At 52.1% G+C, this 14,631-nt stretch overlaps 6 protein-coding genes across 7 annotated transcripts; 5 read left to right on the top strand and 1 right to left on the bottom strand.

The window, feature by feature from the left end:
- Positions 1–3,120: 3,120 nt before the first annotated feature.
- L3040_006225 (uncharacterized protein) lies at positions 3,121–3,691 on the top strand (the record flags this gene model as incomplete). Its single annotated transcript, XM_007292343.1, has 2 exons — positions 3,121–3,201; positions 3,269–3,691. 2 exons carry the CDS (start codon positions 3,121–3,123, stop codon positions 3,689–3,691), a joined length of 504 nt encoding a protein of 167 aa, XP_007292405.1.
- Positions 3,692–3,935: 244 nt separating this feature from the next.
- On the bottom strand, positions 3,936–4,982 carry L3040_006224 (uncharacterized protein; the record flags this gene model as incomplete). Its single annotated transcript, XM_007292342.1, has 4 exons — positions 3,936–4,003; positions 4,069–4,465; positions 4,552–4,629; positions 4,722–4,982. The coding sequence occupies 4 exons, from the start codon at positions 4,980–4,982 to the stop codon at positions 3,936–3,938; spliced, it is 804 nt and encodes a 267-aa protein (XP_007292404.1).
- Positions 4,983–5,707: 725 nt separating this feature from the next.
- L3040_006223 (uncharacterized protein) lies at positions 5,708–6,282 on the top strand (the record flags this gene model as incomplete). The annotated part of the gene is made up of 3 exons (XM_066156953.1): positions 5,708–5,750; positions 5,799–5,813; positions 5,984–6,282. 3 exons carry the CDS (start codon positions 5,708–5,710, stop codon positions 6,280–6,282), a joined length of 357 nt encoding a protein of 118 aa, XP_066011341.1.
- A 1,157-nt stretch (positions 6,283–7,439) lies between these two features.
- L3040_006222 (uncharacterized protein) lies at positions 7,440–8,504 on the top strand (the record flags this gene model as incomplete). Its single annotated transcript, XM_007292340.2, has 1 exon — positions 7,440–8,504. One exon carries the CDS (start codon positions 7,440–7,442, stop codon positions 8,502–8,504), a length of 1,065 nt encoding a protein of 354 aa, XP_007292402.2.
- Positions 8,505–10,167: 1,663 nt separating this feature from the next.
- L3040_006221 (uncharacterized protein) lies at positions 10,168–10,860 on the top strand (the record flags this gene model as incomplete). The annotated part of the gene is made up of 1 exon (XM_007292339.2): positions 10,168–10,860. One exon carries the CDS (start codon positions 10,168–10,170, stop codon positions 10,858–10,860), a length of 693 nt encoding a protein of 230 aa, XP_007292401.2.
- Positions 10,861–11,770: 910 nt separating this feature from the next.
- On the top strand, positions 11,771–13,074 carry L3040_006220 (uncharacterized protein; the record flags this gene model as incomplete). 2 transcript variants are annotated; one of them, XM_007292338.2, is made up of 5 exons in its annotated part: positions 11,771–11,866; positions 11,929–12,190; positions 12,240–12,299; positions 12,408–12,862; positions 12,919–13,074. In XM_007292338.2, the coding sequence occupies 5 exons, from the start codon at positions 11,771–11,773 to the stop codon at positions 13,072–13,074; spliced, it is 1,029 nt and encodes a 342-aa protein (XP_007292400.2). The 2 variants fall into 2 exon arrangements, with proteins under 2 accessions (XP_007292400.2, XP_066011340.1); XM_066156943.1 differs by lacking the exon at positions 12,240–12,299.
- Positions 13,075–14,631: the final 1,557 nt, after the last annotated feature.

The following is a 14,631-nucleotide window of genomic DNA, read 5'->3' as shown; positions in this document are numbered from 1 at the left end:
CTTGCGTGGGAGAATCCCGCGCACGAAAAACAGGGCTTGGATTCCTCGTGAGGCTTCCCATCAGGTAGTAGTAAAAACGATTGTATTTTTCACAATGTGATAGCTAGCCCCGACTAACTGGATCTGGGAGCGCAATCTAATACCGGTACGTAGATCGTATTAGTTTGACTTGGGAGACACAACGTCCATCAGCCTAAATCTTAGTGCTTTGTGTGGAGTGACGCACATGGCGCAGAGCTGAATCCAGATGCCAGAATGGCTGCAGTCGATCATTCTTTTTCCATCGATATACCTACCTACCTACCTACACAGTACTGTCTGGCCATCATCTCCTGCTTAAATCATCCTACATGTATGGAAGGGCTGTCTGATGATCTCGGATAGAGAGGTACGGTATCGTAATGAATGCGAGTGGAGTGAAAGCTGCTTTGTAAAACAGGAGACTCGATAGGCGCGGCGGTACGGGAGTGGGGTCGGAAAACTTAACCGCTGTACCCCCCCTCTTCCCCCCACCCGTAAGTGAGTCCAGAGCAGTGCCGGCATCAAGACCTGGTGATTTCACTCGCTTAGCATACTCTGGATTGTACAGTAGAAAGCAGCGTGATGATTCCCGTAGAAGCAACTTCGTTAAATGCACTCACTACTAGCTGCATCCGGAGGTAACTCGGGGCTCAAACGCCCCAAGCGGGGCTTGTATGTACATAGTAGTAGTAGTACTACGTAGTAGATTAACCAAAACGGTCAAGGTCACTATGTTTTTTCGTTAATCAATGAACGAAAAAGTTAGGGGATCGAAGACGATCGGATACCGTACCGTCGTAGCATCAAAATTCTGGTGCAGAATAGATATCCGAAGCCGTGACTCGGGATTACTACGTCCCTCGGCTCTCAAGATTTGAAGCCGAAAGGAGCCGCTCCGAAAATGCGAAGCAGACAATGCTGCAAGCACGCAACTCCGTACCCGTTCCGAAACACAATTCTTCCAGAAGATTGCAGAAAGATCGGCACACAGACCCATCCCGGTAGCGAATCTACTCCGGAGACACTACGTATAGAGGACGACGTACCGTACTTGGTGGTTTGTAGTTCTCAATACGGTTTCATTGGCGTCCTCGATAGGGAAAGGGGGAAAGCAGCGATAAGAGGGGTAACCAGCGTTCAGGAAAGCCCAGCCGAAGCGCAGCAGGCAAGGATGGCCTTTCTTGGACGGGGCTACACACCAACCAGCTACCGGGAGGTATTCACGTTTCTGATACTACTCCCCCCCCCCCCCCCCCCCATGAATACTTCATGTCGAAAGTCTAGTCTGGCAAGGGCTCTTACTTCTAGTAGGGCTTAAATCAATCAAACTTACGCTGTACAAGATTTCAGCCTTGAAAAGTACGTAGTACTACCTAGTACTACCTAGTACTACGTACCTTTGGGCCAGTATTTAGTCTGTGCAATTGAGTTGACCGGGCGCGGAGCCATTCAGAGAGCACCGCTTTGCGATTTGTGGGCCGGAACTGGGTCCGACGTTTATTTATGGGAGGGAATAGTGTTCCCCCCTCTAAATATACCTCCGTACGTTTTCAGAAATTCTCGGACCCATTTGCGGCCCATAAATCGTAGAGCGGTGGTTCCTGAGTGGCTCAAAGCCCGGTCAACTCTGCTGCACAGACTAAATCGTAAATACTCGTTCAAACACTATTCTCTTCAAAGTCTGAATCGTTCTGAGTTTATTGGTTTGAGCCCTGGTGTGAGCCCTTGCAAAATTTTATACTACTAGTTTCGCCTCTTATTGAGGGGAGGGATGGTGGTACTACGTACGTACTACTACTGTACATCTCAACAATCAAGGCAAAACTGGACCGATAAAAGGGGGGGGGGGATATTCGTGTTTGGACCGCCAAGAGCCATTGCGCAGGCAAAGAGTTTTCAAAGGTGGTGGATACACATTCTTCACAGCCGAAGTTGATGCCTGAAGGTGGACCAGCGAATCATAAGCGAGCGGTAAAAGGATACTTGGGAATCGCAAATAGCAACAGAGGAGCAACGAGTGACGACGATGGAGGGTAGGTGCCGGTACGTACGTAGTACAGTACTTTGACCTGCCTTTAGGTTTTGGCTCCGTATACCTCCGTACACAGTATGGATCCACCCTCTTCAAGTACAGTGCAGTGGGATTGTGTTCACGCCATAAGCTTTGCACAGCCTAGACTCCTGAGAGACGACTCCCGAAGCTCGAATAACCCAGGCAGGCAGATCCAAGCCAGCATGGAGAGCACCATGAGTGGTCCACCAGGTCCTGCTCGAACCAGCGAACATCAGGATTGACGACAACGTTGCCAAAAGAGAAAGCGAAACAAATCTGAAGTCCACCAGACTGCCACTCACAGTGCCGAGCCCTGCCTTCAAAAGTCAAAAGCCGAGATGCAAACTCTGCCATCCCGAAATCAAGGCCGCGAACCCACTTTTTGGAGTTTCCAACGACTTGGCTGCTTCCGCCGCGTGCGGCGCAACAAGGCAAAGTCAATAATCAGTAAAGGTATTCCCTACAGAGGCAGGGTAGCTACTGGACGGGCTGTGCACGGGTTCTGATTCTGGCATCTCAAGCAGCATCTCGTCTGCTCTATGACGCTGCCAGATCCGGACTTTTCTGCGTATAGTATGTCTTCGGGCCAGGTTCTTCCACACCACATCGAGCTGTCCAGTACTCTGTAACCGGAACTAATCACCGTTTACGCTTGCTCTCCTCCAGATAAAGGTCGTCCTTCTCTCGAGAGCGGTATACCAAGTATACTGTCGTACCTGCTTATTTCAATGCCAGAGTCCCCACTTTACCCGTCAGATTTAAGTTTCCGAGGAACTTTCGGAGGGCTGGTTGTCTCAGGAACTGGACATCCCATGTCCAATCCCTGATTCAAGAGCCCGTCCCTGGCTTGTTTTTCCCTCGCTGAACTCCGTATAAAGACACATAAACAGCGCCTCCGTTCCTTTCTCGCCCACGCACAAGTTTCATCTCTTCGATTGCCACATAACGATCGTTACCTAAACCAAAACTTCAGCTCGATACTCAACCCCTATCGACAACACATACTCCCCCAACCACGGTCACTTCAACCAACACCACAAGCCAAAATGCAGTTCTCAATCGTCGTCATGGCAGCTCTTGCCAGCCTGGCTTCAGCCCAGAGCATGGACGGCATCCCAACCTGCGCAGTACGTCCTCCCTCCCTCCAAACCCGCCACCACCCATCCCCCGACACAAACTAACAGACACCAACAGCTCCAATGTCTCGCCCAAGCCGTCGTAACAGGCGGATGCGAGGCCTCCGACCAGGCCTGCCAATGCGGTCCTGCCCGGGAAGCCATCACCGCCGCTGCCACCCCCTGTCTCCTCAGCGCCTGTACCGACGCTGCTGATCTCGCCACGGCAGCCTCAGTGGGCAACGGCATGTGTGATAAGTACAAGATGGGCGGCGATGACGCTGCTCCTTCCCCATCAGTGAATACACCGGCGGCAGCTGCGCCCTACCCTACTGCGCCTGCTCCGAACGGCACCGTACCCATTGGTACTGCCGCTGCCCCATCACCTACCGCCAACACGAACGAGACGACTACCGTCGCGACCGGAAGCGCTCCCCAGAATGTTGCGGGTGGATTGGCAGGAATCTTCGGATTGGTGGTGGCAGCTGCTTTCGCTCTGTAGGAGATATACCGAGTCGAAGTGAATGAGGCGACAGGGGAGTAATGAGAATTAGGATAAAGGATAAAAGGCTTTGTATATTTTCTCAGGGTGGAGGATTTGTAATTAGCTCGAGAGTAACCTTCTGGCAGGCTTGCTGACGGCTGTGGTTAATGAATTATGCTTCATTGCCTCAAACACTATGACCCTGGTCCTCTTGCCTCATGACCCATCCCCTCTTCGCACCGTAGTGCTCAATCTACCTTATCTACCACGGCAGTTCCAAAGGGGTCGGAAGGTCTTTGCCGATGGTCACGTCGGCAGTCCCAATATCCCCTACACCAATTAGCCTCATTAAACTTGCTCACGCCCCTAGAGTTCTGTAAGAGAAAGTAACTCACTCGCTCCCCTCGGCGCCCAATACTGTCCGCTCTTGCTCATATCGAGCTTTCCCACCCACTCGATCAGAGTCTGTGCCGCCTCTTCGGGCGTGACAGCACCACCGTCGTCCCAATACTTGTCAAAGCCCACCCCAGCCGTCATCTCCGTCCTCATGAACCCCGGATGGACCATGCTGATGACAACGCCTTTCTCTTTCAGGTCCATGCTGAGAAGCTTGCCCACCATGTTGAGAGCGGTTTTGCTAGCGTGGTGCGCGTAGTTGCCTCCACCCTCTTTCTCGTGGCGCAGCGTAATGGATCCCGATTCCGAGGATACCAGGATGACTTTCGAGCCGGAAGGGAGGTACTTTGCGCGATAGAGAGAATGCACTATGAAGGGCGGGGAGATGGCAGACGTCTAGCGAACGAGAGGTTGGTCGAGTTAGCCCGGGACATCATTATCCCCCAGAGAATCCAAGACCGGTAATGCAAACAAATACCGACCGTGTACATCTTCACCTCCTCCTCCCACTTCGGCCCACTCGCAAAGTCCTCGGTAGCGAAGAACCCCGCCGTAACGATCTGCCCACTCCATCTTCAGCATCCGTATTACGAAAACGCGGTTGCCCATCACCCTCGGCCGGAATCTGTATGCAGGCCTGACCGGGACCTACCACGATATCGAATCCCTTGACCCCTCCCGCGGTCATGCCCCCTCCGCCTCCCAGAGATCCCAGCTGGTTGACCAGTCTGGCACCTACCCCCTCTTGGGACACGTCCACGCTCTTGACCCAGATGATTTTCTCGTCTAGGCCCGTCGGCGCTGCGTTTTGCCTCGTCGTACCGAAGACGGTCGTATCTTCCTGCGCTGCATACGCGTTTGCAAGACTGGCGCCCAGGCCGCGCGTTGCGCCGATGATTAGGATATTTGGCATTGTATCCGTACGATGGGAAAGAATGTTGGATGTGTTGGATGTTGGATGTGTGAATTAGAGAGGAAAAACGTTCCGTTTGTGATGCGTCTGATCTCGTGCAGCTTAGCTCAGTGAGGGGTATTTTCTAAAGAGGGGCATTTTCAGAGACTGGAAGGTGTATCTTGAATGCTGCTGATAGGGTTTGTTCCTGCAAGTCGGAAGGCTGCACTATAGGCTAATTTCGCCAAAACAAGTGGGGTCGTCCAGGTCGGAAGTCAACAAACCAACAACAACCAACTACCTTCTTACTCAATACTTGTTGCACACGACATGCGATGTTACTTGATTCACGAACATTCGTGTATGGTTTTCTTTGAATTCCATGTGCTCAATCGGGAATCGCACCTTCGAATACATTGTCTCCTTTCCATACAACCATTCCATTTGGCTAGGCGTCAGTGAGCAAGTATTTCCAAGCGACGCGGATGCTGACTCCTAATAGGTAATTGTTCTAGACCGCTTCTATTCAACGTAGATACAAACTAGGCGTATTGGATGTACAGAAATTTACAATTCCTGAGCATTTCACCAATCATGTATTCTGTCCGTTATACATCTTAGCGTTGCGGAAATTCCGAGCTGGATGTAGCAAGTTAGCATCTACCACGACTCGCTCGTGAGACCATGGGGCAATCGCAACGGGTAGCTGAAAGAACAGGGGTCAGCTACGTCCTATGTAAGAGACGATGGTTCCAACTTCATTAACATTTTTGCTTGTATCCGTACCATGTAAGCTTCCAGAATGGTAGGCTTAAGAAGAATGCTGAACATCTGCAGGTGGTATGCTACCCAGTACGAGGATATAAAGACACTTATCATCCCAAGAGATATATTAAAGACTGCAACGTCATGAGCTAGTCCTCAAGTCACGTTTCCAACTATCTGCTGACATGTCGCAGCTGGCATCAGTCAAGCTGGACCACCGACTCTTCTCGTCGCTTTTCTTTTTTTTTAATTCACAGCTCCCGATGAGTTTCTGGCAAACGCTCTAGGACTCGCTTTCTCCGCCCGCGCGATCGGTCGCACTTTCGGATCCGCAACTGTGAACGAAAGCATCAACAACAAACTGGCTTCCACCCTCGCAATCAAAGTCAGCGAGGCAGCTATCGAAGTAGGGCTTCCAACCTTGTCTTTCCCTCCTCTGTTCCAAGCCATGGCCACTAGGGATCCCACAGCTTTTGCTGCTGTAGTTGGACTCCACCCGCAGATCCTGGGTGCTGCGATAGACGCCAGTCAACCCGAAGGCTTCGTAGCTGCGTAGTGACACGTCAAGCGACACCCAATATTCTCAGCGTAGGTTCATGACCTTTAAACCCTTTCCGCGAAAAGACCTCCTTCTATAAAAAGAAAGAGCAGCTACGTGCGCATACTTGGATTCTCATGTTCCTCAACCAAACTCGACCAGGACGAGAGCATAGTAGGACTTAGGACCTGCAAATTTAATCGCTCAATGCTCTTGACGATGAGGGTTGGACGGCTACTTATCTGGGGCCCCGCAGTGGTCCCATGGCCAGATTAGCATGGCACTCAAGTTACTGACTTGACTAGACGTCTGTACGATGATGTTGATGTATTTCCTTATTAGTGGAAGCTAGGTGAAATATCCCGGAACTAAACAGTGAAAGGGATCGATAATACCCCAAGCGAAATCACTAGTTTTCGTCGATACGTTTACATCTTGGACCTCTGGTCGATGGAGCGACGACACACGAGTAAATAAAAGAAAACGCGACTCACTAACAGCTTCTTTGCTAAGCTTTTTAAGAGGGCAACTCGTCAGTTGTATACTGGGCTCATCTGTTGTTCGCTAAGCACTGTATGCTTTCCATATTACGGGGGGGCTCTTCCCGCCCAAAGCCTCTGGGCTAGCCTTGGCATTAACCGAGCTAGTGAACGTCGAACTAGAGAATGTTAGTGAGCACTTGATGAGCTAAAGTGAGCGATTGATGACCTAGATTGAGCAGTTGGCAAGGTTGTTCCTGCCTGTAAACCAGCCCCATGCACGAGTCGCACAAAGAAAAGAAACAAACTACAGATCTCTAAAACTATTTCCATACATAGCTTTTTCTTCCCTGACAGCCCAGCTCTATACCATCCGCATTATCTCCTTCTATATTCTTCTCGATCAGCGGCATATTAAAAAGTAAAAAAAGATTCCCGGCCCATTACATTCTCCACAAATTTCATGGCTCAACCATGGGACGAGACGCCATGTCCCATGGCTTGGAATATCGAGATCCAGGGGAGGTGCCAAATCGAGGGCTGGTGTGACCCCCGCTGTTCATTATGCCGCAGGCTTGAACAACTGGGCTTGAGATGTGAGTCCTGCATATGCATGGTCGCCACGGCCCTCCGGTGGAAGAGGTGGTTGACGATATTGATTTTCCGCTAGATGGGTTTCTCTCCTGGCCACGAGGGATGGAACGCTCGCTTTCGAACTTGACAAGAGAGTGTTGGAGTGACTGTCCCCCAATCGATATCAACGAGCTACCCTTGGACCTGAAGCACCTCCTCCTGCGGTTCATGTTGGTATCGGAAGAGCCCATCACCAACCCGTTCTTGCAAGACACCGACACCTCTTACGGCCGGATCAAGTATGGGTGGTCTAAGTACATGCGACCGAACATCCTCGCGACGAACAAAGAGTTCTATGAGATCGGGATGAAGATGCTCTATGGCTACAACACCTTCAGGTTCACCAGACTGGTTGCTCAGGCCCCTCCGGAATACTGGCGTGGCGGGATGGAAAGCGTAGGCAGATTCCTGGAGCGCGAGCACCGATTGATGCTCGACCCGGGCAAGAAAACCATTCGGCGCTCGCAATTGATCAAAAATTTCATCATCAGCGACTCGGATCTCGAGCGCGACGAGCACGCCAAGCGGGGCATCGCGCGCAAGCCCCGGGCCGACCCAGCCGGGGACCAGACGCGCTACATGCTGTGGTATCTCTGGAAGCTAGTGCGGTACGGGTGCGACCTGCACAACCTCACCATCACGGCGGACGCGGACAGTCCGGCCACCCTCGCCACTCTCGAGCACGAGGCCGGCCGGGTGGGATACCATCAGCTGAGCGGCGACGGGCAGTCCCGGTGGGTCAAGTCGGAAGCGGCGCGCGCGCGCAACCACGCGCACTGGACCGCGTTCCGCAAGCACTGGACGGACGAAGGGTTGCGCGTCGCCCACGTCCATGTGCGCGGGGCGGATGCCTTCGCGGGCGGCCGGATGGCGTTCGCGCCCGAGATGCGCGAGGCGGCCACGGGCATCTGGAGTGCTAAGCCCTTGCCTACGAGTAGCGTTGCGATGGCCGTCACCGGCTTCTTTGAGCATATGTTTACGGCTGGGTTTGTGCTGAATCGGCCGATCATCTCGTTCTCGGGTAGGTTCACACAGCGGTGGCCAGGAGACGAAGCCGAAGACGAAGCCGAAGACGAAGACGGGATTTGGTCGGAAACTGATGGCGGACCTGGTGCGAGCGCTGGTTGATGTTATGTGTGAGCGAAGATGACCGGGCGAAGAGAACATGGAGGTTGATGATGTGGATGAAGGGGGGAGCAGCGGGGGGCATACACTCAAAAGCTGCTCAAGCCTTAAGCAGCTAGCTAGCTACAGTACCTAGGTAAGTACCGGTACTATGTAGACAATTAAGCGAAAAAGTTAGCGAAAATCAATATCATCTTCACTTGGCATCATCTCTTCTTTTCTTAACTCTTGACTCAACCCCTTTTTCTTTCTTCTAGTCCTCGTGCTCCTCCTCCTCCTACTCTCTTCTATATCTAGCCAACCTGGCAGGTGAACTAGCTAGCGAGTCGGATGATCTCGAGGTGATGCACGCAGGGGAATTGGATGTTACTACTAAAAGTTGGACTGGACTGCAGTCAGTAGTGATGATGATGGCCTTACTATCCGCCCCCCCCCCCCCCCCCCCACGAATACACGCCGGACGCAGTCTAGGCCCATAGATCGTAGAGCGGTGGTTTCTGAATGGCTCAAAGTCCTGTCAGCTCGACTGCACAGACTAAATCCTGACCTAGGTACTTGTAGAGATACTTTTCCAGGCTGGATTCTTAAACTGTGCGTACAGTAGTACGTAGTACGGTAAAGTTATTCATTGGTTAAAGCCCTGGTACGATACCGGTAGATACTGCTGTACTTCGAAGATCCCTTGCAAAACTATACTTTCGACATGTATTCATGGAGTGGGGGTGGAGTGAGGGGGGGGAGTACCTTCTTACCTTACCCAACCCAGTCGACATCACTCGCTCAACAGCCAAATAGTATACCGATACGGTAAACGCCTGCATGGCGGAGGGGGAGGTATCGCGCTATACGTGCAGTGCAGTACAGTAGCAGAATGCATTGAGAGTCGCCGGGGCCCAGTGTTGGAGGGAGGGCATGTGGCGCGAGAGGCGATGCGCGCACGGGGATCCGTTCCGTGCTGCTCGAGCAAAGCCACAGCCAGAGCGCTACCATGCCTCTTGTGGATATATGGACTGTCGGTCGGCGCATGCGCAGTGAGGAGATGCGCGAGGGGTCTGTTGTCTACCTAGGTAGGTACTACCTAGATATTAAGCGCATGGTCCTCAGCGGTAACCCGGGGGCCTGGATTAGACTGTCTGATAGAAGGAAAAAAAAAAGAAAAAAAAAAGAGGTGGGGGGGGAGGGCGTCGCAATGCTTGTTGTTGAGCTACATTAGGGCAGAGATTTTGTCAGGATAAACAGGTGGTCGATTGGCCCACGTGACGGGCAAGAGCTCAGTTGCAAGAGAGACCGAGAAGCATTCCATTCCATTCCAGAGTGATCACATCACACTTGAGAGCATTCCGCGTGGACCGGGAAGGAAGCATGGATGGCCGAGCAGGCTACTACAAGCTATGGAAGCAGCAGCTACGGGGCCAGCGCCTCCTCAAGGTCTTTCCGTTCCCTGTGGAAGCCATAAAACATTATTCCATCAAGCCAGCTCTTTTGCGACAAGCCGCTGTTCCGAAATTCGACAACATCTCTAAAATTCATTCGCTCATACTAAACATCATTTCCGCATCCGATTAGTCGATTTGACAGCCCGCAGATCTTCAGTCGAGAGGTTGATTGTCGTCACCAGCAGGGTGCAATTCCACCTCTCACTACCGGTCCAAGAATCCTACCGGAGATGCCTACCAAACCCGCAAAGGCTATGACTCTGCACAGTCGTCTGAAAAGGGATCGAGCATTGGAGGAAAGGTATGGGCAACGTCCGTACATGGGACAAGTATATAGTTGGATGATGAAAGCCCCTTGCGGACCAGAATTCGGACCGCCCGTGCGATTAGAAAGGATCAGAGGAGACAGCTCAAAACGGCGGGCGTTGCTTCTAGGAGACGGGCAGATGCAAGAGTCCATGGGCGACCAAGTCTGCATAGGGGCACTGGACATACATGATCGCAAGCCTCTCGAAGCTCTCGAGGAAGCCCTGGATTGGTTCCCGGTCGAACGCCACAATGTCGTGCTCACGGTGGCATTCATCAAGGCGACGGCAGTTCCCTTTGAAAGGCGATCTCCCAGAGAGCACGCGGTCGTGGCATTGTACTGGCACTCGGGATTGTCCTTGGATGTGGTGATGAAGTTCGAGGATGGCAAGGCCACGCTGGCTGAGCTGGAGAGGGCTCCTCGACTGCCAGAGATCCACAGCAGAAGTCGCTCGGAGTCGGAGAAGGCAGACCTACCGGTACGCAGAGATTTTGAACAAGGGGCCTGCGCCTCCGGTTCGAAGCAGCCGAGACCAGGTAGTGGCCGGCCGTTGAAAAATGCGCAAGGTTTCGGGGACATTGGACTCATATGCATCCCGATTCCCGGACGATGTTGACGGTGAGAGCAACACAATTTCTTCCATGGGACATTTGGCCGGGGTTTCCACTTTCCAGCCACCAACCAACTCGACTGCCAGCGCTATGAGCCGTGCTCACCCTCACACATTAGTTTTTCTTATGAGCTCTGCCCGGTCGGTCATCTATTCCCTGTGCTCCCATTCGCTCCCTCCAACGTCTATTTGGAGAATCCGAGATTATCATCTTGGCCACTTCTTGTCAGTTCCTGGATGAAATGCCCGAAGTCCGACACCACAACGCTAAACGGCTTGCGGGCTCATTACTTAATCCTTCAGCCTTCAGGACCAGAGGTGCGCGGGCCAAGCATGGTAAGTTGAGGCCTGTAAGTTTTACAATTATTACTATACGATAGGTTTTGTTCTAAATGGGATGTGCGATGAAGCGTTATATTTGTATTATTAGTAGTAAGTTGTATTTGTGTGTTGGCGGGTGGATCCAAGCGGCGGCAATGCAGACTGTGCAGTGCAGCGGTTTGGCGATCGGAAGCCCCTGACTAGACCTATCTGAGCCCCCGTCACCGAAGCGAGCGCCATCAGATACCCCTGAGGTACCCCTTTTTAGAGAAAATACGATTCTTCCAATTTCTTTTAGATGAAGATGCATCGATCCAAGCATCTAATCATCAAATTCATCAAAAATATGCACGGGGGGGGGTCTAATTTAAGCCCGGAGCCACGGACTAGTGTGATCACCTGACCCTAATGTCAGGAGGGTATAAGATACATGTTGAACCCATTCCACAACCTATCTTTTCCTCCCAAGCCAAACACTTCAGACACACTCGTTTTAAGGTTCTTTGATTCAGTTGCACTCTCTATTCACTCACTTAATTATTCTTTTGAGAAAACTTCCTCTATCAAAGACCAATCAACCCACCCAACCATCAAAATGAGATCCTCCGTCCTCTTTTTGGCTGTCGCCGCCGCCTCTGTCCAGGCCGGATACTCCATGAATCCCCCTCCCCCCCCTTCTCCCGGCTACCCGGTAAATATTCCTCAGCTTACCACCTTTTGTGACTTCCCTACTGACGCTTCTCTGTCTTCCAGGTCGATGCTCCTCCTGCCCCGGAGACCCCAACCCCCCCTGAGGCTCCCGTTGTCCATGAGCCCCCCAAGGGATACGAGCCTGAGCCCCCCAAGGGCTACGTTCCTTCCAGCGTCGAGCCTCCGGTCGAGGCGAAGACCTACCCTGCTGGCATGCCTGAGGTCACTCCTCCTCCTTATGCGCCCGAGAACGTTGCCTCCACCGTCTACGAGACCAAGGAGTACACCGTGACGGCTTGCCCTCCAACCGTCGTCGACTGCCCAGGTAAGCTCCAGTTTCTCTCTTTATCCACTCTTTTCCAACCTCGAAATAGTTGGCGTGAAGACGAGTTACATTATCACCAAAACTACCATCTGCCCTGAGAGCTCAACTGGTAAGCTCTCTTCCACGAAGAGTTTGGTCACAGTTGGATATCAGGGTTTCCTGCTATATCGGACATGTTTATCATATGCTATAACCTGTACTGACATGTAACAAACAGCCGCGCCACCAAAGCCCGTCAAGACCTACCCAGGCCTTCCCCCAGTCCACGAGCCATCTACCCCAGTCGCTGGACCACCTAAGGAGACCTACCCATCTGTCCCCGTCCACGAGCCACCTCCCCCAGCTGCTCAGCCCCCCAAGGAGACCTACCCGTCTGTCCCTGTCCACGAGCCACCTCCCCCAGCTGCTCAGCCCCCCAAGGAGACCTACCCATCTGTCCCTGTCCACGAGCCACCTCCCCCAGCTGATGAGCCTCCTAAGGGTAACTACCCAGGTGTTCCTCCCAACAAGCCAACTACCCCAGTCTCCGGCCCACCCAAGGAGGAATACCCAGAGGTCCCAGTTCACGAGCAACCTCCCCCAGCCGACGAGCCCCCCAAGGAGAACTACCCCGGTGTTCCAGTCCCCCCTGCTCCTTACCCATCTGGTCCTCCTCCTGCTCCTGTTGCTCCTGTACGTTTGACAACCCCTAAACATGATTTTTGCTCAATGGCTAATTCCTCTTGCAGTACCCAACCGCCCCAGCCAGCACTCTCGTTCCCTTCCCAACTGGTACCGGTGCACCCGTTCCATCTACGCCTCCTTACGTTGTTACTGGTGGTGCCGTTGGTCTTTCTGTATCCGGCCTCCTCATGGCTGTGGGTATCGCCGCTGCCTTCTTGTAAACTCCCGTCTGTATATGGGATATAGGAGAGCGGCCCTAGGATCTGGGAGCCATGTTGAGCGATTGGAAGGTAGCTGCCGGAGTAAGATAGGTGGGAATGAATATAGATTCGGCTTCGCGGATAGAATTTCCTGCCTACTACCTTTTTAGCCTCTGCGGGTGTCTTAGCCTTTGTGGGCCTGTAGTGTACATTGTAATGAGATGAGGATGTTTTTCTGACGATGATCAGTAATTAAGCGGGTTTTAATTGTCATGGTTTTTGTAGCTGGATTGCGCTCGATCAATATCAATTTTTTGCATGTAACCATCCATCCCTCAAATTACCCCGACGTGCTCTATTGGCATTCCATTGAGTGAACAAATCGTCTACCAGTTGACACTAGCCTGTAAACCATGTCGCATCTACATACATGCAAACAAACAACCAATCAACCCCCCGTCTCACACAGTCCCCAACCCTTCCGCACCTACAAACACACCTCCCACCCACCATGACACCAACACGTAAATCGGTACGTAAGTCAATAGATCAGTCATTAAATCTGTACGGTAGATTAACCCACGGGACACGGCGTCGGCGGACTTCCGTGTGCGGGGCGCGTACGGTCATGGGGAATGGGGGCGGAGGGGATGGTTTCATACCGTAGCTACCGGTAGGTAGTAAGTAGTACCTAAGGTAGGTACCTACCGGTATATCTATATTTGGATTCGGATCTGGATTCGGATTGCGATCTGGATTTGGATATTGTGGATTTAGGTTTGGATTTGGGTTTTACGACGATGTAGTTCGGTTCTTGGGGTCTTGGTTTTTGGGGGGTTTTGGGTTTGATGGATGGTTTGATGGATGGATGGATGGATGGATGGGGCGTGGGGGGGGGGGGGGGGGGGGGGGGGGGGGGGTTTACGTAATTTGGTGGTGTGGTTTGGTTGGGTGTAGGTAAGTAGTAAGGAGATGGGAAGTTTGGGAGTTTGGGGGGGGGGAGGGGAGGGAGGATAGGGAGGATAGGGGATCGGCAGGAGAAGAGGGAAAAGAGGGAAGAGAGGGAAATGGATATATACTGGGATGATTTGGCTGGGAATGGTTTTGTTGGGATTCTTGGTGGTTGGTTGGCGTTTTACATTTTATATTTGGTTAGGAATGCAGAGAAAGAAATTGGAAGGGATTTTTGGGGGGGTGTGGAGGAGGGAGGGAGGGCAGGGGAGGGGAGGGGAGGGGAGGGGGGGTGGAAGGGGTTGATGGTGAAGGAGGGAGGAGGTTTATAGATAGATAGATGGTTTGGGCGGTGGCGGAGGATGAGGATGAGGATGAGGGTGAGGATGAGGATGAGGGTGAGGATGAGGATAAGGGTGAGGATTTGGAGAAGAGGATGAGAAGGAGTAGGAGTAGAAGAAGATAGAAAGAGATTTCACTTCGTAGTCAGTGCACTTACTTTTTACCTGCGGGCTCTCGCTAACAGTCAGGACAAGCAAGTGTCCTAAGTCAAGCAAGTGTCCCATTTCACTTCTTTCCTATTTAAAAAAAAAAGCTATATTTTGAAATATCAGCTGCAATCAACCA

This window comes from Drepanopeziza brunnea, assembly GCF_022702325.1.
Source record: "Drepanopeziza brunnea f. sp. 'multigermtubi' strain 214-2 chromosome Unknown ctg10, whole genome shotgun sequence".
In the NCBI taxonomy this organism is placed as follows: domain Eukaryota; kingdom Fungi; phylum Ascomycota; class Leotiomycetes; order Helotiales; family Drepanopezizaceae; genus Drepanopeziza; species Drepanopeziza brunnea.
The sequence above is the reverse complement of the archived record's forward strand: the minus strand, read 5'-3'. Positions and strand labels throughout refer to the sequence as shown.